Here is a 22,621-nt window from a genome sequence, read left to right on the forward strand (position 1 = left end):
GGTGGCATGCCAGGGTAATTCCAAAGGGAAATTTCAGGGTTATAGGGGGACAACACTCCCAGTCTTTTGAATATAGGCCTCCATGGACCAATCGTGCAGCTCACCGGGTTAAAGTCACATGTGTCCCTGTAGTGTGCGTCAAAGATTACGGACTGTATATTCGGGGGGGAAGTGGTGAGTTCCTCTATCGCCACATGGGGGGCCCTCGTCTTTGGAATACCAGTATTTCAAAAATTGGGCTTGGGCAGTATAATAGTATAGTTCGAAGTCAGGTGCTGCTATGCCGCCTGAGGAGTATGGTTCAGTCATTTTTTCCCACTCTATTCTTGGAGTCTTTCCATTCCAGAGAAAGGTCGTCGCCATTGACCTAAGTTTGTTAAAGAAGGGTCGTCCGGGCCATATCGGGATGTTCACGAATAGGTACAATAGTTTGGGCAGGACTATCATTTTAAGAACCGCAATCCTACCATGTAATGATATCGGCAGGCGGTCCCATAGCAACAGTTTAGTGTTCAAGGCTTGTAGTGTGTTATCGTGATTGTCTGTGTACAGCGTGTGTTTTTCACATGAGACAGGTATCCCCAGATATCGAATGGACTTCTCAGACCACTTCAGATCGCATAGAGAACCGGGGCATCTGGTTGCCAATGTGAGAGGGAACACTTCCGACTTGTCTGTATTTATTGAGTACCCTGAGTATGCAGTGAATTCCCGGATCTCAGCCATAATAGGCGCTAAGTTGTTTTCTGGTTCGCGGATATATAAAAGCGTATCGTCCACATACAGGGAGATTAGCTGAGAAACGCCCTTCATATTTATGCCCCTGTTTGAGTGTCTAAGCCTAATCGCAATCGCCATTGGTTCTATTGTCAAGGCAAACAGTATGGGCGAGAATGGGCACCCCTGCCTGGTGCCCCTCCCCAATAGGAACAGATCAGATATTGATTGATTGGTCAATACCCGAGCACCAGGTTCCGCATACAGTAGTTCCATGTAACTAATAAAATTAGGGCCGACACCAAATGCCTCCAACACTGCTAGCAAATAGGCCCATGACACAGAATCGAAGGCCTTCTCAGCATCTAATGATATGGCAACTGCGTTCCTACCAGGGTCTATTTGGGCCATGATGCCGAAAAGTCTCCGAAGATTAAGGGCCGTAGATCTGGTGGGGATAAACCCATTCTGGTCAGGGTGAACAAGTATAGGGACTGTCGGTAGAAGCCTATTGGCCAGCACCTTGGAAAATATCTTGGCATCCGTGTTAATAAGAGAGAGTGGCCTATAGGACAACATGTCTTGGGGCGGGCGGCGCGGTTTAGGGAGAACAGTTATCAAGGCTTCTCTCATAGATGGGGGCAGTATTTTACACTGGAGGGCTTCCTCCCAAACCTTTAGTAATAGTAGAGCGAGTTCCTCACGGAACTCCTTATAGAATTCCGCACCCAAGCCGTCTGACCCTGGAGCTTTATTAGATGCCAAGTCCTTAATCGCCTCAGCAATTTCCTCAGCCGTGACAGGCTGGTCCATTGCCAGGCGGGTCTCTTCAGAGAGTTTCGGCATCGGCAGCGACCCTAGGTATGCCTTGATTTCCATGATTGACTTAGTGTCTCTGTTGCTATATAGTTGTTGGTAGAATTTAGTAAACTCACCATTGATCTCTCATTCATTCAGCAAAATCTCACCACACAATGTTTGTATGTTAGTAATTCAGTTGGGGTGCCTGCCTTGTTTCAATAAATTGGACAGTGTCCTGCCCGCCTGGTCGCCCTCGCCATATCTACGGGTTCGGACCGGGACCGCCATAAATTGAATTTCCCTAGCAGCTAGTCTGCCAAATTCCTGGAGATGTACCTGTATCCCAGCTAGTGTAGCCTTATCCTGTGTGCGAGTGTAAGCTTCCTCTAGCTTCCCCAATTCATTTTCAGTTTGGGTTAGTTCAGCTCTGACCTCCTTCAGAAGACCCACAGATTTGGATAGCAGCGTCCCCCAAGCCCAGACCTTAAAGGATTCCCATACCGTGGAACATCTAACTACTGAGCCCATGTTATTTTCAAGGAACTCCGCAATTTCAATGTGTAGTCCTTCCACCACTCCAGAATCGCCTAGCAACCCCCTGGGCATTCTCCATCTTCTGAGCGGTCTAGGGCAATTATGGATTGTAACCTCAAGTGTTATCAGGGAGTGGTCAGACAGTGTACGGGACAGTATTTCACACGACTTTGATGCAGTGATCATAGCAGGGGTTACAAACCAATAATTAATTCTGGATTCGGAATCATGAACTGAAGAATAGTATGTGTAGCCCTTTTCATTCGGGTGCAGCACTCACCAGGCATCTTCAAGGGAGAGCTTGGGTAGGATATGTCTCAAGGTAAGAACGGCCCTGCTCGGTGCCCTAACGATCGTGCTGGATCTGTCCAATCTAGGATCCATAGCAACGTTGAAATCCTCACCCCACAGAATAGTAGGTGTATCAATGGCGGCTATTAGTTGGTACATATTTGTATAAAAGGCTGGGTCATCAATGTTCGGGCCATATGTGTTGACCAGTAGCATCTGCTGTCCTGCAATCGAGCCCCACACCAGAACATATCTACCAAGGGGGTCAGATTTTTGGCCTTCGGGTCGGAATCCCAGATTTGGGTGTATAAGCGTGACAACCCCCAGGACAGGGACAAGTAATTTGTGTAGAACCTTGATTTGTCCCAACTATCCAATATGCACTCATTACTAGCATCCACAGCATGTGTTTCCTGTAGCATAATAATTTGAGCACCATGTCTGACAATGTAATTTCCCACCTTCTTAGTTTTCAATCGATTGTTCAAACCCCCTGACATTCGACGACAATAGTTTAACCCTCAATGCGTGTTCCAAGTCTCACATATAAATGTTCAGATAGCATCACCAACCTCTTCGATGCATCTTTCATATAACATAGATCGTGTCCGAATCTCCGAGACCACTTGTAACCAATAACCAATTCCCCCCGTAACTTCCTTAGGGCTGAGTGCCATAAGGTGGGGGCCTTTTCCCATTTCAACCCATGAGATATTATAACAACAACAATCCATTTCATACCTGTTGTTGACTCGCCCACCTCCCTCACCGTCACCCCCAACTTGACGATGTCTGTCCCTCAACTTGTGGAGTGTTCCAGGGGTAGTCATGTTGCCTCACATGACCGCCAATCCCGGTTCCTAGCGACCACCAAAACACAAATAATGGCTGTCTATAGTATCAGTTTTCCAGGGACCATGAGGGAAGGCCCTCAATCGCTTCAGCCAATTTTGGAAAGAACATATACCTTAGTCTGCCGGGCGGAGTCTACTGTTTGGCGCCAGTCGGTCCCCTCTAGGAGGGAGGGGTATAGAGGATTCAATATAAAATAAGGCTTCAGACGGATTTTCAAAAAAGTGCGCTCTCCCTGCATGTTGAATCCTCATTTTGGCCGGGAACATCAAGGCGTACGTGATCTGTCGTGCTCTAAGGAGTTTCATAACCGGTTCATAAGAGCGCCTACTTGCCTGGACAGATGCAGAGAAATCCGGATATATGTGTATTCGGTTACCTTCATAGTGCAGTGTACCAGCCTCCCTTGCCAAGCGAAGGATAGTGTCTCTGTCCCTATAATTCAGGAGGTGAGCAATTATCGTACGTGGCGAGGCTCCTGGCTTGGGTACCGGTGCTAGGGTGCGGTGCGCTCTTTCCACCAGGAAATGCTTCGAGAGCGATTCCGGTCCAAATAAGGATCTGAACAGTTCCTCCACATGTTTTTCCATTTGGCCCTTGCCAAAGGACTTCGCCACTCCGACCACTCGGACGTTATTTCTTCTCGACCTGGATTCGAGGTCCTCACATTTGCTCTGTAGTTTGCTCATCATGTCTTTAATGTAGGAGATGTCTCGACTGTGGTGGGAAATAGTATCTTCGTTCACGCTTATCCTGTTCTCGGTTTCTGTGACACGTGCACTTTCTTTGTCTATTCTGGCTCTCATGGAGCATGGTGGCAACTATTTCGTCCAGCTTGGTGTTTACTGCCAGGAACCCATTTTGGACTAGCGTGGTCAGTTTATCTTCTCGGTCCGTCACATCCAGTTCACCTGGCACATTTGCTTCTGGATGTGTGTCCACCATCACAGTGTGATTTGCCATGTTGGTAAACGTGTCCATAGGGCCCTTCTTCTTACCACCGGGAGTTTTGGACGCCCTGTTGGCTTTGTTTGGCTCCCCCATGCTGTCACTAAGTCACGTGTGTGAATTGGGTTTATTTCAGAAGCTCCGTATGATCTTAGTCTCAAAATGTGGATAAGGGCCAGGGAATCCGCAGCCCAAAGTAGCAGGTCACCAATGCGGGTCCGTAATACAAGAATGGACTGTGTCCTCCCACGTGCACAGTGTCAAGCGAGTCCCACAGCACTCCCAGGCGCCCTGTCTAATATGGTAGTGCCACAAGGTTTATTTAAACTTGCAGGTCGCGTAGAGATAGGCCACGTGGCAGCCGTATGGTGGCAGTGTGGCACCCCCACGCTGAACACAAAGCTTAGTCCGACGACCTGCCGGTCTCATGAAATGTTTGCAGTCCTTAAGAGGTGGCTAGGGCCTGGGAAATCCACAGCCCAAGGCGGCAGGTCTCCAGTGCGGATCCGTAATGTACGGATGGATTGTGTCCCCCCACGTGAGCAGAGTCACACGAGCCCACAGCACTCCCAGGCACCTCGCCTCATTTGTAGTGTTCCAGGTGTGTAGGAGTCCATTGGGGCGCCCAGAGAGCGGCCGCGTGGCAGCCGTTTGTTGACCGTGTATCACCCACACAGCCGTCACGGAATGTAATCCATCGGGTTAATGATTGTGTTCCACCCGATCACCCGAAATGTCCTGCCAGCGTGGTAGAAGACGTCCGCAATATCCGGGGAATCAAGCCCACACCCCCCTCACAATATAAAAGAATCCAATGTTAGCTGTAAATCACCCGGACACCTCCAGGATGACCCCGTGTCCTGTAGATCAAATTGCGGTACGGGGTTAACGTGCATCCGAGTTAATTGTCCGCTGGAGGTACCCAGTGCATAGAAGCGCTTCAGACAATGGACCGCGGCAGGGCGCCGCAGGAGCCGACTCCGCGGCAGATCAGGCACACCACACCCCCTGCCCCCGTGTTTGATGGCCGCTTACTTGGGTCTCCGGCCGCATCGTCCTCAGTCCCTTGAGCGGGCGGGAGCTCCGTACCTTCGCGATCGGGGTAGGGAGGTGGGCGAGCACCCAGCAGGTCTGCGCTGAGGGCTCGGGCAGAGCTCAGGGCATCCAATGAAGGGACCAGGCACCTCCAACCACCTCCGCACAAAAATCGTGGGCCGCGCAGCAGGGTCGAGCGCAAACCTCCAGCGTTGGCTCTGCCCAATCGCGGCCCGCAGATCTCAGCAACCACGGCTCCCGAGTGAATTCTCCTGGTGCCGCGTGTCGGTCCAACACAGCCACGTGTATCGGCAGATTTTTACACAGCCCGATCTCGGCAGATCAATGCAGCTGCAGGTTCAGATTTTCACAGGTTGTGGATGGGTCAACGGGCAGCCGCTTCCAAAGGTTTTTAGTCTTCCAGATGGCCTAAGAATGGATTTTTGGGCACATGATATTGTGGTGATGCGGGAGCACCGGGACTAGGCAGCCATTTTCCTTGTGCGCAACAGCGCCCCCCCCCCACGTTGGTATTATTTCTAAATTTCCTTTCATTGCACTGATGGGTATTAGGGAGGTTTTCAATTTTATAGATCGCCTGAGTTTTAGAATAGTTTTGATTTCTCCCAAAGCCTAGGGGTGTGTGATTAATTTCGGCCTTATTTACATGTATCTTTTGTGGCACAGCAAGATGCTTATTACGACAAGCCATTACATACTGTGGCATTGCGGGGCTGTTCTCCCTAAAGGAAGACAAGTACAGCGTCTCATCCCACATTCCATTCCTATGAATCTGCTAGGTCTTTTCTCCTCCCAGAACACCACCCTCAAGGTGAGGATCAGAAAGCGCTTGCCTTTCCCTGGCGACCTGGGAGGAGACTTTAGGAAGGGATATAGTGAGGAGTCTGTAGGATTCATCACACAGGGCATGCCTAGAACCACTGGCACATGTGCAGCTCTAATGAACTAAAAAAACCAGGAACTCGGAATGGGTATAAATTGTCATGCGTAAAGGCAGGGACTGTTCAGTGACTGGACCTGAGGACAAGGGGCATCAGTGGATTGCTTCCATGGGCTGGGATACCTCCTTCTTGTGACATGGAATTCCCATGGACGTTGCCCATTCATTGCCCATAAAGAGATGTGCAGCACCATAACCCACCATTGTGGTAGTCCAAATTGATTTGTCAGGCTCCAAATAGATCAGTACTCAAGGGGCTGACCAGACGTGTTGGTCACGGTTTCATATGATGGTGCCTTTTATGACTGGGAGAGTGTGTTTCCCAAATGTCAGGGAGGTGCCACAAGCCATTCCCTAACCGAAGGTTTGCTTGCTCCGCAGTACATGCACAGACCCTGATTGTGTCTCCAATGTCATTCTTCCTCATATTATGATCTTTGTGCGGTTCCTAACTGAAAAGGTTCTTCATCTGATGAGGAAGTTGCCAGAGCACTGGCCTGTTTTATAACTTTATACGTGTAGTAGACCATCTTTATGTTTTATGTTCTTGACTACATTCTTGTAGACGATACTCCAACTGCAGGACCATTGTGACAAGGTTAGAGTGAGTACAGACGAGGTACACTAGCCAGTTCGTCTTTTAGTTCTTCATTAAGTCCATGCCTTACTTAATCAAATTGGGCACTTTCTGGCCATCTGGATTCAGCAGCTATGTGCTTGAATTTGGTGACACAGGAAAGGATGTCCTGAGATCCTTGAGTAATATCAAGGAGTGTCTCCTGTGCAGAGTAAAAAAGCTCTGACCTATCGAACATCCGTTTTAGGGTTAGAATGTAATTAGTATAGTGATCCAGCAAAGGGCTGTTGGTTGTCACCAAAGGGGTGCCCCAAACTAGGATGTTTCTGGTTAGGTTAGAAATAATAAACCCAACTTTGGCTCGATCGCCACATACAAATGGGGTCTAAAGGTAAAGTACATGGTGCAGGCGTCCAGAAGCTCATGGAGATTCTTGGGGTTCCCATCATACTTTACCAAGGGAGTAGCAGACAGGGAAGGATCCAAAGTCAGAGTACCCCTCACAGAGACCAAATTCCGCAAGGCAGCATTCTTAGCCTTCAAAGTCTGTACTTCAGACATCAAGGTTTGCACTGCTTGTAGCAGTTCTTGTACCTAAGCTGGGTCTATGCTTAGTGCAGACTGTGCATGCCTTAATCTGTCAGTAGTCAGCCTTAACTTTCTTCTCTGTGTACAGTAAGGAGTATAGAGGTAAGGCCAGCCCTGGTCTTCTGATCCCTTACTACTGGAGGCAAGGGGATCAACAGAAGAGCCGTCAGCTAGGGAGAAAACTACAATATGGGGGAAACCCCAGTAGATGTTGGTATGGTGATGCAGGAGTAGAAGAAAATGAAGTGCCCAAAATGGAAATCCAGGATGTCACTAGCCGGGTGTCAAGAATCCAGAGATTGAGCCAGGGAGAGACAAGAGCAGCCAGAGAGGAGAAGGAAGGAAGGGAACCACCAGGAACAAAGCAGAAACTGTGGAGAAGAGTAAACTAGGGAACATCCACAGCGCTAAAGCTACATTGCAATGCAGAGCGGTCCCGGCTCTGGTTGCAGAAGAGGAGTAAGGAAGGGCCTTTGCAGGAAGGTCACGAAGACTAGAACGCTGAGGCACATATGCAAACGTATAACTGCCCAGCACGTCTGGGCCGCGCCCAGACTGCGATCCTCCATTGATCCCACACCAGCAGGGACCTGACATCTGACTATAGGGGAGGGATTCATCGGATTAGCTAAAGCAACTTCCTTCCTGCAAATCCCCTCGTGGTAGGCAGTGAGACAGAAGCTATAAGAGGCAGGGCAGCCATTCTTCACTCATCTGCTCTGCCCTGCCTCTTCCTGTCTGCCTGCAGCTCTCACCCGGTCTGCTTCTGGAAAGTTCTTTTCTGTTTATGCTGGCTTGGTTGCTGTCCTGTGTTGCCGAGGTTGATTTGTCGTTGAAAAATTCCCTAGGAGGGTGGAGAAGGCTGCAATTTCGATTTTCCTCCTTTTTTACTAGGAAAGGTAGATAGCACACCTTCTCCCCCATTGAGGATAAGGGCAAGGGAATACCCTGGGCTATCTTTCCCAGGATTTGAAATGGCCTTCTTTGGGTTGGCCTGCTCAATCCTAGAGCTCTCCTGTCATGTAATGATTATGACAGTGTCTCGGTCCGATCCAGGTTTTCTTTCCTGAAAGCATAGATATTATGGGAAATGTAGTCCTCCCCATCTGATCTGTTGTGCGATGTGGGTCCTCGAAGTATTCCTTGACGTTCCTGTAGCCTTTTGGGCCTTGGAGGGGCATTCCCTCCTATGGTCTCTTTGTTCTACCTCTGGTTGCCTTACATGCATCCAGTCTAGGTTTTCCCTTCGACCACGTGGGGAATTTTGGGAGTAGTAGAGCTGTCTCTCATTGTTCCCTACTGACTTAGAAAGTAGGCAATGGAGTACTCTCTAGTAGAGCGGTGACCACCATGTGAGCCATACAATTGTTGCCTACTATGAGAATGAGTTGCATCAGAGGTGAGCAGGAGGGTTTTAGGCTCACCCCATTAGGCACCCCTGAATCCAAGTAGGAGAACGTGTCACAAGACCCTTATTGCGTCTTCCCAAAAAACCCTTTGAAACCTCAAACCTTGGTTCTAGTGACAGAATTAACCTCTTTTGTTTGCGTTGTTGCCGCTCATAAAAATGTCTCAGATTTTAGCAGAGAGAATGATTCAGTGCATTGTGAAGCATGTGAACACTGATAAATCAGCAGTTCTTAATTACTGTTTAAGCTTCAAGTAAAGACTACTTTAGTAGACTCTAGAGCGAAATACATTATTTAGGTTATGTTTGCTATGCTTTCCAATATTTATACTGTGCCCATCACTACCGTAGCGGTCATATGGCACCTGCCCTTGTCCGAAAGGTGGCATATTGTGACCATGCCAGGGTGTCGCCAGACCTTAGTCTGTAGAAAAGAAATGGAGTTTTGGGAAGATGTGAAAGGAAAGTGAAACTAGACAATAGAATGGCCAAAAACAGAGAGCACAAAAAATTGGAATGAGTGGGAGAGTATATGGTTGTCGAAGTGGGGATGTGTATTTCCCAAATGTGATAGGTTACCGGTAAGCATGGGTGTAGGGCTCAGGAGAGTACAGCTTGGATTAGAGCAGAGTTTTATTGTGATGGCAATATCTAAAGCCGACAAAGCATGGTACCAGATGTAGTTAGATGGTGAGTGGCTGGATGATGGACTTGTTTATCTAGTGAAAAGCTTCTGATTTTCTAAGACTTGTACTTATATTGTTTCCATCAATCATCATAATCAAGCAGAACGTTTGCCTCTTCCTTCCAAATCCACATGGCATATTTCTAAGTAATTATCTAGACTTGAGAGATTGTTCATACGAGTTCAAAGGTTGCTACATGTTGGCAATTTAAGTGGGCATATGGAGGTTTTGGCACAACTAGACATCACAGAATTGAGTCAAGGCCTAATGGATATATTCAGTAAGATGCTGAGACATGTAGATTCCAAATGTAACTTGAGCTTTTGTTGAGATTTGTGTTCCTACCAATCAAATAATGCTTCAGTCTATGCTGCTTTTGTGTGTTTCTGCTCAAATAAAAGTTGAAAAAGAAAAGATGAAGATGAACATTGACTTACTTGGAGAATATACTTTTGCAGGGATCTGGATAGGCCATGGTGCCAAACTCTGATATGACTATTCGGTTTGCTTCCATGTTGCAGTTATATGTGTCACTGCGGAGGTATTTGCTCCTGTAGTGAACATCACCTGTCAGACAGAAAAGTAGTATATCTGCTTTTAGTAAGTCAACATGAATAACTTTGCAATAGGAAAGTAAATGTACCGCCTCAACCTTGGAGTCGATAATCTCTAGAGAAATTTAAAATTCTTAACCAATGACAAACATGAAAATGTATTAAAATTGCCCACCAGATCACAACATACTCCTGACACTGGTTATTTCAGACCATGACAAGGATCTCTACCCCAGATTGCAGTTATGGCAATTACAAATTACTCTGTCAGGGGTTTGCTCCTGTGAAAATGCCAGAAGTTTTTCAATATTTCACTTAAACACCCCAGTACTAATGACATCATAATACATAATAGGAGCACTTAAGGGTTTCAGTTAGCCCCCTAGTCACTACAAAAGAGCATAGTTGGTGCCGCTAAAAGTAGGCAGTAGACTGTTTGGGTTCGTCAGTCTTCCAGTTGCCAGAATACACACATATATCTAATGTATTATCCTTGTTAGACAAGCAAAAAGGGCATCTGAAAGGGCGTGTCGAGAAAATCACAACACAGACTCCTTACTGCAGTATAAACTGGCTGTTAAGAAATACAAGACTGAAATTATTTCCTCCAAGTCATCCTATTACAATAATCGGATTAATAATGCTCGATCTAATATCAGTGAGCTCTTTAATGTATTGAAGGATTTTCAGGATCCAACCACTTCTAATGTTGTTACCAAGGATGCTGCATGGTGTCAGACAATCCATGACAGCTTCCTGGCAAAAATCTCTACTCATAGAGAGACCATCAATAATTTTGTAATACACAGGACTCTACTAGTTTATAGGCCTCACCCTGACATTAGTAATAGGACCTAAAACCTACCACCTGTCCGGCAGACATATGCCCCGTGGATGTCTTTAAGGACTCCATTAAGGTTCTTGTACCCTGGATAACCAGGCTCATTAACCTCTCTTTTGACGAAGGTGTGGTCCCCTCCTCCCTTAAGGAGGCCTGGAGCATGCTGTTGCTGAAGAAATCTAGTCTTGATCCACAGGTTCCAGACAACTATCGGCCCATCACGAATGTGCCTTTTATCCTTAAGATCATGGATCAACTGGCATGCAACTGCAAAAACATATTGAAGATCACAGGATTCTAGGCACACTCCAATCAGGGTTCAGGGCTCAGCATGAGACAGAAACCGCCATGCTGGACCTTAACTCCACGTTGGCCGGCATGGTGGATAATTGTCATCCCGCCCTGCTGATACTTTTGGACTTCTCTGCGGCCTTTGACTTGGAGGACCACTCTCTCTTGATAACATGCTTGAGGGAGGTTGCCAATTGCTCCCCTCTCGCCTCTCAGTGGATCTCATCATTTCTTAGTCCCCGTACTGTCTGAGTGACTGTTGGGGAAGAATGCTCAGACCCAATTTCTCAAACTTGTGGTGTCCCACCGCGGTCCTGTCTTTCCCGAACATTGTTTAAAATTGGTCTATATTTGACCACTTCTTGACATGCTGGATGCACTGGGGGCTCGGTATACCAACTACACTGAAGATACCCAGGTCGTCCTCCAGTTGAGTGGGAATAATGAGCAGGACTCGGCTGCCATCAATAACATCTATAAAGCCACCCAAGCCTGGATGTCCGCCAACTCGCTTGCCCTTAATTGCAAAAAAAGTAGCTCTTAATTGTGGCATCTAAAGCCCGCCTGAGCAAATCAGACCCTGCCTATGCCAAATTCACCATTGCATCAAACATTATCCCTGTACTGAAGAAGGTGAAGAAGTTTGGAGTCATCCTTGATGACGAACTATCTATGCGCCACCACGTTGCCTTTATCCGATCATCCTGCAGCATGATGATGAAGCAAATTAATTATATTCACCCTTTCCTTTGCACCAAAAATTGTGCCTTGCTCGCCACCACATTAGTCAACTCTATGCTTGACTACTCCTAGCAGGCACGTTGCAAGCCAAATTCATGCCTTGCAGGTCGCACAAAACAACGCGGTCCGAGCTATACAGGGACTACCCAAGTGCGCCCACATCTCAGAGGGCAGAAGGTCACTTCATTGGTTACCTGTTAGACATAGGATTACCCATAAGATTCTGGCCTTGTCCTTTAAATGCCAGAAAAATGTGTGTCCTATCTATGTTACTGAAAGAAAAAAAAACAGGGTAGGAGGAAGGGAGCTTACCCCACACCGCCCTTCAACCTACTTAAGCAAGAGTCTGTCCTGATACATTCTGGTTTCAACCATCACCGTCTTGTGGCCAATGCTGGATTTGACTTTTATGGACTTCATTGATTCACGGTGCGTCACCCTTTCTCATGGTGGCCCTGAATCATGTTGTTCCCATCTTCATCTTGTATCCAGTCTTGCAACATTATGTGTTACTACTGCAATTGTGTTCGCTCTCCCCTCCTGCTTCTCTACTCTTTTTGACTGGTTACTCTTTGTTCTCTCCTCCTCTCCCTTTCTCCCTTTTCCTATCTCCTCCCCTCCTCCCCTTACTTTCTTCTATGCCCTTACTCTATCAGAATTGTCCTTGGTCCTACTATGATAGCAACCTCCCCTGTCTCTTCCATCCTCCCCTTACTTGTCCCCCCCAGCACTATCTGAAATGTCACCAGTCCTACTATGATAGTCGCTTGTTTTGTTCCTCCCCTCCCTTTCTGCACCCTTCTCCCTCACCTTTTCTTTTCTCCCGGTCTACCATAAATGTCGTCTGGCCTAGTACGGTAGTCATCTGTCTGTTTCCATTTCCTTCCCACTCTCCCCCTCCCTTCCTTATCTATGGCTTAGCTCTTGCACTTTCTGAAATGTCGTCAGGCCGAGTACGATAGTTAATTTCACATCCTTACTGTTCATGGCCTGTAAGAATGTCATTGTATTTTCCCTTGTTCCCTCCCTTGCCTTGAAGCGCTTTGAAACACATATAGGCACTATATAAATAAACTATCATATCATATAATATCTTATCATCCTCCACATGCCCTACATTCATCCAGCTCAGGTATAAATTGGTACATTTCGGGGGTGCCACCTTCAATGTCCAAGCTCCACTGCTATGGAATACTCTTCCAGGACATATACCCCTGATTGAAAGCCTGGCTCTTTTTTTTTTTAAAGAAATACAAAAAAATCTTTTCAACTATAATCCTGACTAAATTTTAATATCAGTATCCTCTTGGTTCCCCCTTGCTGATCCCTGAGATCCCTACCTGTTTGTTGTATGTCTTTGTTTTGTGTGCTCTCTGAGGCCCACGGGCATACAACGCTTTATAAAAATTGAAATAAATAAATTGGAACTTGATTCTGAATGCCCATTGGTTCAGAGAACCACAGTGGAGGTATCATCAGGGCCTGATTGATTGATGAATTATAAGTCATAACTGACACAATAATGTTCTGCAGCGCGCCTCGCCTATGTAAAATCGTGTCTACCAAACAAAAAAGGAATTACATCAAAGAAAAGTTTCAGAAATGCTGCATTAGAAGATCAAAATAAAGCAATTGTTACCACGTGTACACTATGCCTTTATTATGATACCCTTTCCCCATCTAAGAAATAGCTTACGATGGTCTTTCAAACCCTTCCTATGGGCTTGTAAGGGGAATATGGGTAATCCTCTGTGTCCTTTATAATTATACAGTTTCAGGGGGATTTGCTTTAGCTATCATAAAAGAGTTCTTCAAGTGTTTTCTTTGTATACCATTTGTGCATGGATTTCAGCGTGTCAATGCCCCAAGACATGACTATACATTTAACAAACATGTTCATTACTTTGGAGGTTTTGCTGTCCATTGATAAAGAAAAATAACAAACATGTCCCTCTTTCATAGTTTTACTTGTTGTCAAAGAGAATAAGAATGCAGTATGTTGCATGAGGAATTTACCTATTGTCCAGGGATAGATTGTCATTGGACTATCCAGCATTAAAATTACTAAACAAAAATAAATTCTGGAAATGAAATCTTGGGCTGTCACTGGCTTTCAACAAGTAAATATATCAGGGTTGTAACCCTCTCCTTTCATTTAGGATTCTAAAATGTAAGTATAAAATACAGCAGACTGAGTTGCTTAGACACCAAAACCTGCCTCCTTCTCCAGCAAATAGTTGGGAGCTCATTTCTTGGAACACCCCCGGTACATCCAGACTGTTGTCACAAGCACACACTCAATCCCTATTCACTGCCTCATTAGAGAAAATCTTATTACCTTCTGATTAGCCTTTGCCTTTAGACACACTCAGACAAAGAGGATACCATGAACTCAACACATCAGTTAAGAACAATTGTTGATCTGAGGCATGCTCAAACATGGTTAACATGAAAGCGGCCTTAAACCTTGGTCTGGTCTAGCATAAGATCTTGCACTACATTTCTTCACACCTTCCTCATCGACACAATCAGCAAGATTCGCCAGCACATAAGCATCAGCTCTGCATCCACAGACCCACCTTGCGTCCCTCCTCACAAAATCTCCACACCCATTCAAGACACTCTCTACAGAGGACCTGGTAGAAACCATGGCTGTCCTCAAAGCACATCATATACCGATGACATCCTCTCTGCATCTGTCCTCCCTGCAGAAGCTCTCTTTTCCTACCTGGAGATTATCAACAGCTCTGTAACTCAGGGTTCCTTCCCAATGGCCCTAAAGACAAGATAAATCCTCCCTCTACTAAAGAAGCCCACTCTGGATCCCGACAACCTAGGCAACTATTGCCCCATCACGCATCTTTCCTTCCTTGGTAATAACATTGCGATAGCGGTAGCCGCACAACTGCAACAATACATTGACACCAAACATCTCCTCCAAACCTACCACTCCGGGTTCAGACCCAGATGCAGGACAGAGATGGCAACAACACAGGTGGTCGATGATGGCCTCAACATCCTTGATGACAGCCACCCCTACCTCCTGGTTCTACTCACCCTCTCTGCCACATTCAACACAGTAGACCACCAGGTGCGCAAACACCATACACCAGCTCATGGGGGTCAGTGACCTTGGCCTACGCTGGTTGAAGTCCTACCTTTCAAACTGCCAGCAGTTTCTTCAGATGAACTCCTCTAGAATGCCAATACTACCCGTTACCTGTGGAGTCCTGCAGGGTTCCTTCCTCCATCTAGTGATCTTCAATCTATACATGGAGCCGTTGGGTGCCCTCCTAGCTACACACAACATCCACATCCACCAATACACCGATGACACACAGCTATACCTCAAGATCGACTCCATCAAGGACATCCACATGCTTAAAACCTGCCTCTCACTGATCCAGCCTTGGATGCCCAGTGCATACTTGAAGCTCGACAGCTCCAAAACCAAATTCTTACTGCTCACCAACAACACTGAACACCCAGACATACAGACCTGGCTATTAAACATGAACCCTGAGGGCTTCACACCCGAGCTCACCTCCTGCACAGAGTTCCACATCGACAAACACCTTGCCTTCAAGACACACATAGATAGGAAACCTCAAACAGCTTGGTATCAGCTCTCCCTCCTGTGGAAAGTCTATCCCTTCATCCCTCTGGACAGCTTTAAATCCACGTTCAAGCACTGGTCCTATCCCACCTTGATTGGGGCAATAACCTGCTTGAAGGCCTCCCGTCGTCCTCCCTTGCGAAGTGTCCTACACGTGGCCACATGCCTCATCAAGAGTCTATGCAGATAAGACCACATCACACATTTACAGTTGTACTCCTCCTCTCTGCGTCTCTGTATCCTACCCCCTCTGTATATCTGTTGTGTTGTTACCTCTGAAAAGCGCTCAGTTATACATCTGTACTGTTGTATACCAGTGTAAAGCACTCCGTTGTGTATCTGTATTTTTGTATACCTATGTAAAGCGCTCCGCTGCTTCTCGATCTAGGTCTGCGCTCAATAAATACCATAATAATACACATAATAATAAAAATAATTGGCTACTGATTAAAACGATTTTGCTTACACTGTCCCAATATAATCATTGTTGGGTGTGTAAAAAAAAATAAGTTTGGTCTAACGTGTTATCAAGGTGGAATGATCCTCAGACTTTTGAAAGTATCACAAAAAGTTAGAATTACTGAATGAACCATTTTTACTGAACTTAATTTGCAACCTTTTGATCCTGTCACTTGTTCTTTAAATATAGAATGTTACACCAAATTTTGTCTGTATTGATCTGTAATTGTAGCAATTAAAGAAATACTTAAAGTTAGGAACCATTCAAAAAAGTGTCTTAGATGACAGCTGATTGGAGGACCTTAATTTATTGTCTTCAAGCTAGGTAACGATCCGTCTTTTTTTCTTTGTTCGGCCTTCGTTGTGTTTTATGTGTTCTTTTCCTTTGGTTTACAAGGTAGGCCCTTAAGAATCACACATTGCTGGCTATATTTCATTCTTGCCAATGTGAAACATATGTTGATATTTTGTTTCAATATTTTGAGGGACAATTCATCTGGATATGAACCTTTCATGTAACCCTGTGATCTGATGATGCTTTAGAAAACGGGATTAGTTCGAATAACGTGATTGTGTATATAAATACACTGTTTTGTTATAATAAATATTATAAAACACATCAATAATTGAATCAGTGCACTTGTATTTCTTTAGATATTTATTATTAGATATTATTCTTAGACATTTATTTAGATGTGTTCGATATTTGTAGGAGGTTTGACAGCGCAATTGTATACATAGCTGCTAATATGTCCAGTTGAGCAGTACCCGTTTTTTTTAGACCTGGTGGATTGGACTGGTGAAAGGGGGCTGGTCATCTGCAAATCTACCCTATCTCTCTCAGCTGTTCTCATTTTTGGAATCTATGTGTGCACCCATCGGTTTTAGTATATGATGCCACATGCATGTTTTACTTTCATTGTTTTCTTCAATGACTTCATCCACAATAATCAATTTCATTACATTTTGAAATAATCGGACAATATATAAGTCAATAATTAACCAATCCATGGCTTCGCCTGAAGCGTGGTGACCCACTCCACTAAAATAAATAAAATGCAACTGCGCTCATTCTGACAGTATACCGTCTTTAATGGTGAAGCTGTGCAGCAAGGCCAAGCCATCGAACCAGTGGTTATAGGCCGTCTCACCAACGGAATGCATGCCTGGACCATTCCTGAGAAGGGTTCCTTGCAGCCAGGGTGGTAAATGACCTGCAAAAGAAAAGATTGTGTGTTGGATTTATTTTATTTATGTATTTATTTGCATACACGGGAAACAATGCGCTTTTGATCACAAAAGAACGGCCAATAGATAAGAAATCAGATTTGACACGAAGCAGTTAACTTCTTACAATGGGGTGAGTTTGAGAGACATTCTGACCAGGTTGTGGAGGGGAGTCAATGGAACAGTCATCGGGGACAATACATAAGTGAACATAAATGGATTCCAAACATTTGTTATATTAACGTCATACAAACAATTTAAAACATAACATGTGTTGCCAATGTTTTTGCCTTTTATGTAGTAAAAATAGTCACTGCCTTGCCAGTTATTTACATGATATGGCTAGTTGTTCACCCAATTTGTAAGATGTTAGCATTATATTTCTAAGGGACCCAGGCAGTTTTTAAGGTATGCCATTTTATGGGCAGACACTCACCATTTGCAAGGCACATGCCTAGTTAGCCGTGCAATTATTGCCCACATATGCCCAGGTGCACCCTTTACAAGCAATTGACATTTTGTAACCAGAGATGTACGCTCTTTGTCAAGTATTGGCCTAATTTACCAAGGCACTATGTCAGGCATTGTCACCATTTACTTTAGTGCTCACACAATTTATTTACATATACTACTCATACATTCACATAAAAGTACATGTTTTGTCATCAGATGCCCAGATTACTACCCCTTGGATGCGGCAAAGTAAAAGAAGGGGCTCCCCATGTCTCTGCTGTCTGAGGGACGAGAGGAATGAAAGAGGAGAGTAGTGCAATGTCAGCCAGCCCCCAGTGGGAGGTGGGGTTGGAGCCAAGGGGTTACACAGAGCAGGTAGCTACACCTCAAAGTGAGAGGCTGTCCCCTCTGTTCTGGAGCGTGTGGGCCTGCAGCCAGTCTGTACAGATTCACTCAGTGATCCCAAATGTGTAGCTCGGGAGCAACATTTTGCTAGCGGCAACCTACTTTGTTGTTTGCCAGTTGCTCTGGGCCATAGTGTGGAGGCCTAAAATGAGGTGCTGAAGGCATGAGGCTACAGTAGCAGTATAGCCAGGACCGAGTGCTAGACTGTGGTAGGATGTTAGTCATTGAGCCTGCTGTGGCTCCAGTCTGCCTTTTTTTTTTAGATGCACGATTTGATTTTGTTGCCACCATGCGCATTATTTTTCAGTAAATGTCCTTGCTTATTATAACAGTGTCATTGTTAAAACATTGTCATCTTCAGACACTTTACCCAGCTGACAAATGAATCAATGAATAAAATAATTGAACCACGTGCCCATGTTTGTGTCCTAGAGAAAATTCTCATATTCTGTTCCTTTGTACAGCTAGTAGGAGTATATTGGGCAATGCATACCCACCTTTCCTTTATTAAATAATTTGCATGCACTGCTTTTGTACAAGTGAGGTTTGAGTTTGATGCCACCATGCATTATATTTATCAGAAATATTACTTTTCTTGTCACCTATATTTATTAGTACATAGTACCCTAGTGGAAATTTGACATTGTTTGATACTCTGCCCCTCTGGCATGTGGCTAATGGGCAGATGGGGCAAATGCATGCCAAATATTGTATAATTAATTTTCCCTATATTCAAATCCAATAAGTTACCGCTAATAAATGTAAATTAACAAGCCAATTAATCCAAATACCTAGTTAACAGCACCACACCCCTTGATTAAGTGGCTGTCAAATGCTCTAGGCTTTGTTTGCCGCCACTAAGTTGTGTGTACAATCCCTTTTAGGCAGAGCAGAGAAAAAGGGCTCTAAAACCTTCAGAAAAAAAATATTTGTATTCCTAATCACTGTGTTCAACAATGTAACAGGCCCCAAGTGCTTGAAAGGCACTATTTGCTATCACATTCCAAACAAATTCTTAGGAGCTAACCTCCAAAGCCCCAGTGAAGTGATCTGTAAAGAATACCATGTAATGATCAGTATTACTCAATCAATATTTATTTAATCATATTTCTCCATTGTTAGCAACATTTAAAATCATGTATCATATTTTATAAAATTCACCCAAAATCAAAAAAGCAGCTTTAACATGTTCATACAAGCTATGTATGAAAACCTCTTTACAATTCATTATTTAAAACATAGCATCCAAGCATGTCCACGCTTACTGAAAATAGAGAAACGACAAATTAAGAGAAAACAAACCAAATCTTCATCGACTCTCATTTTGCAGGCACACATTGTGCTTCCTCCTGCACACCTTCATTTATTGAGGGGGTGGATAAATATAAACAGACCATTAGGATCAGCCTCCTGTGGATCTTATTTCACAGATTTCTCCTTGCTGTCTTATATGAGTACGTACGTCTGCATATAAAGCTAATGAGGGAAGCTTATATATATATTGGACAACGTCCTCTCTCTCCATCGGACAAGCTCTTGCTTTAAGAGCTATTTTGAGTTGACTTAATGTCCAAAACTTAGTTATATCGCACCCCCCCATCCAAATGGACAGTGCATTACAATCCCCAAAACCCATCGGTTTTAGTATTTCCTTTATCAGGGGAGGCTGCAATTCCGCTTACACTGAAATTCACTCTATGATTAGCAGAACATCTCAGATGAGCTTTTAAAAAATAAGTAAAAAATCTTAACTGGACCGAGACCTTCAAACTGAACCACCCCAATTCAGCTGATAAGGCGCTACCAGAAATAACTGGAGGAAGACCTGCTGTTTGGCACAGGCATGTATTTTGCAACCCCTTCAGGACTTGACAATTCGAACCACCCCAGATTTCGCTGCAAAAAAAATACGTGGGCCAGACCTTTGCACTATATACCTCCAGGCACTTGCCCATTCTGAATGCCCCAAACTTTAAATAAAATCTTAAAAAGCCCTTTAATCCCTAATGATGCCCTTTCTGGTGTCTTCTTAAAATTATTCACGCAAGCACCTCTTTGAGAAGAGTAGGCTCAAAAATGAGACTACCTCCTCATCTCTGCATTCATTTAAAAACTAGCAACATATTGTTTGTTTTGATCATATTTAATTTCAAACTACAGTTGCCAAAATAGTCATTTGTGTACAGAAGGTCCTTTTGGAGACCTGCCAGGGTTAACTCCAAAATAGCTGTGTTGGACGGCGCTGCTTAGCAGCAATGGAGATGGCTCCTTAGATCTGCAGCTCCGTGTCTAAATAAATCCTGGTCAGATAACATCCTTTCTTTCTGCATGGCAAAGCATATAAATGCCATTGTCTGCACTGTGAGTGCTTGGGTGTACCTCTTGCTGACTTTTGTGACGTCCCGTGCTATGGAGACCCTACCTTTGCTGGTGGAGAAAGGTGGCGTTAACAACCACTGAAGATCCTGGGACCTGGTGTAGGCCCGGCAGGAGTTGTCTCGGTTTGGGGGGCAGCCTGCTCCTGGGGAATGTTGCCATTGACAGGAGCGTGGAGGATAATCTCAGAGGCGGGCGCGTCCGGAGCCTTGTGCTGTGTGGAGAAGTCAGTGCTAGCCGGGAGAGACCATTGGCACTGTGGCAGCACTGATCGGGGCACTGGCTAGGCCTGCTGCTGGGGCTGCGATTGCTGTGGGTTTGGAACGTGGAGCGGGGCTCATGATACAGGCCTGTTGGAGGAGCAGCACAGTCCTCTGAGGAAAAGCAAAGATGAACTCTGTTGGCTGGGCAGCGGTCCTGGCTTGCAAAGTTGTTTTGCCTTGCACAGTAACAGGACGCAAGGCGTAGGACAATCCTTGGTGGTTAACAGTACTGTAGTGAGACTCGTGTTGGGTAAATTCAGCACTTGCCAGCTGGGGAATATACTCCATAGCTTTATGCTAACTGTGACACCTCTACGGATGACACCCTCAGTCGCTACTTGGAGGGAATTCGGCTGACTGAATTGTCAGAGGGGGTGTGTCAGATCTTGGAACAGCCCCTGACAGTAGAAGAGGTGGTTAATGTGGTAAAGCACTGTCTTCTGGGAAAGCACCAGGCTCGGATGGCCTGGGGGTACAATTATATAAAACATTTCACAAGCATCTGGCTCCCAGGTGATTACAGGGAGGAATCTCTTGACCATGGCCACCTCCCCCCGTCTATGCAGGAGGCAATCATAACTGTGCTGTTGAAACCCTGCAGGCCATCTCACGAGGTTGCTTCATGCCGCCCTTATCACTAATCAACGCAGACGCAAAGGTGTCCGCAAAGATTCTGGCTTCGTGTCTACTCCCGCCCATGCCAGGTTTAGTACATCCAGACCAATCAGGAATCATTCTAACTAGATCCACTGCCTTGAATCTGAGACGTCAGTTTTACATGATTTCCCAAATCAACCACCAGGCTAGGGCAGTTGCATCATCTCTGGATGCTGAAAAAGCCTTTGTCTTGGTTTCCTGGACATACCTGTTCTGGGTGCTTAGACACTTTAGATTTGGCCCAACTTCTCTCGCTGTGTGCTTTTATTGTGTGCAGGTCTGACACACTTAATTCTCTACGAACAACACTTTGCTTGCTTGGCTCCCATTGGGCAGGAGCATCTGTCAGGGCTGCCCGCTCTCCCCTTTATTATTTGCCCTTACAGTTGAGCCGCTAGCAGAGTTCATAATGGACACTCATGGACATAGGGGTATTAGGATTGCAGCCCCGCCACAGGTAATATCACTCTACGCCGATGACACATTATTATACATTCGCAACCCTGAGCAGAACCTAGACCCTTTTATGAGAGAGATCACATAATAGGGTCTAGGTTTGTCTCACCCTGCCGAGAGGCAAGATAGCCGCCGGGCATGGTGAGACTGGAAGATCGAGCTCTTTCAACAAAGAAATACAATATACGCTCCATTCCGAGCCTAGAGATATGAAGGAGAAGTTGTGAAGCACCGGCACCACTAACAGACAATGCGGCAGGTGGTTGCGAGGCTTGGCAGCAAGATGGTAAAAGTGCAGGAGTTGGGTGGTGGGGTGGCCCGGAGGCAGCGAGTGGTTTCACTGAAACCAGCCGGTTATCCGATAGGAGGCGGACCATTGGCCTGATAACACAGATACCATGGGTATGGACAACATAAAAGGCTTTACAACGTGCAAACAATGGCTGTACTCCCTGCCTTGCTGCCAGATTGCTCAATGTTGCTCGCATGTGCTAGCTCAAATATTACATTATTGCTGGGAAATCAGCCAAGATGGCCACCTTTGAGTGAGTGGAAGAGCTTCATATGGTTGAGTGGGGGCAACAGGGCCATGGTGGTCCCATAGAGGAACAACGCCACACCCACATTAAGGCTAACACGCCTGGAATAAAAGGGAAGTTGTAGGAAGCAGCTCCCTGAGTGAAGAAGCAGGGGCACTCAAGTTGGGGAACCCCTGTGGCATTTAGCTGACTTGAATGAGAACTTTTTTAGGACTTGGCTCTCATGCTTGCCCTGACACCCCACCGCCCCCTTGCTGGTTTCGACGAACTTGTACATATTGTGCACCTGATTTGTCTGCACCTGTCTTACTGCTAGGCTGTCTGGTGAGTTTGTCGTGCAATGTG

At 45.5% G+C, this 22,621-nt stretch overlaps 1 protein-coding gene across 2 annotated transcripts in view; it reads right to left on the reverse strand.

Moving 5' to 3' along the window:
* BCO1 (beta-carotene oxygenase 1) overlaps window positions 1-22,621 on the reverse strand; it is a 296,080-nt gene that overhangs the window by 188,903 nt on the left and 84,556 nt on the right. For both annotated transcript variants that reach the window (XM_069607100.1, XM_069607101.1), the window contains exons 2-3: window positions 16,986-17,114; window positions 9,836-9,965 (exon numbers count right to left, since the gene is read on the reverse strand). In XM_069607100.1, the coding sequence (XP_069463201.1) occupies window positions 9,836-9,965; window positions 16,986-17,114 (259 nt within the window). The remainder of the gene's footprint in view (window positions 1-9,835; window positions 9,966-16,985; window positions 17,115-22,621) is intronic.

Source organism: Ambystoma mexicanum, chromosome 1p, assembly GCF_040938575.1.
Source record: "Ambystoma mexicanum isolate Mex_15411 chromosome 1p, UKY_AmexF1_1, whole genome shotgun sequence".
Taxonomy (NCBI): Eukaryota; Metazoa; Chordata; class Amphibia; order Caudata; family Ambystomatidae; genus Ambystoma; species Ambystoma mexicanum.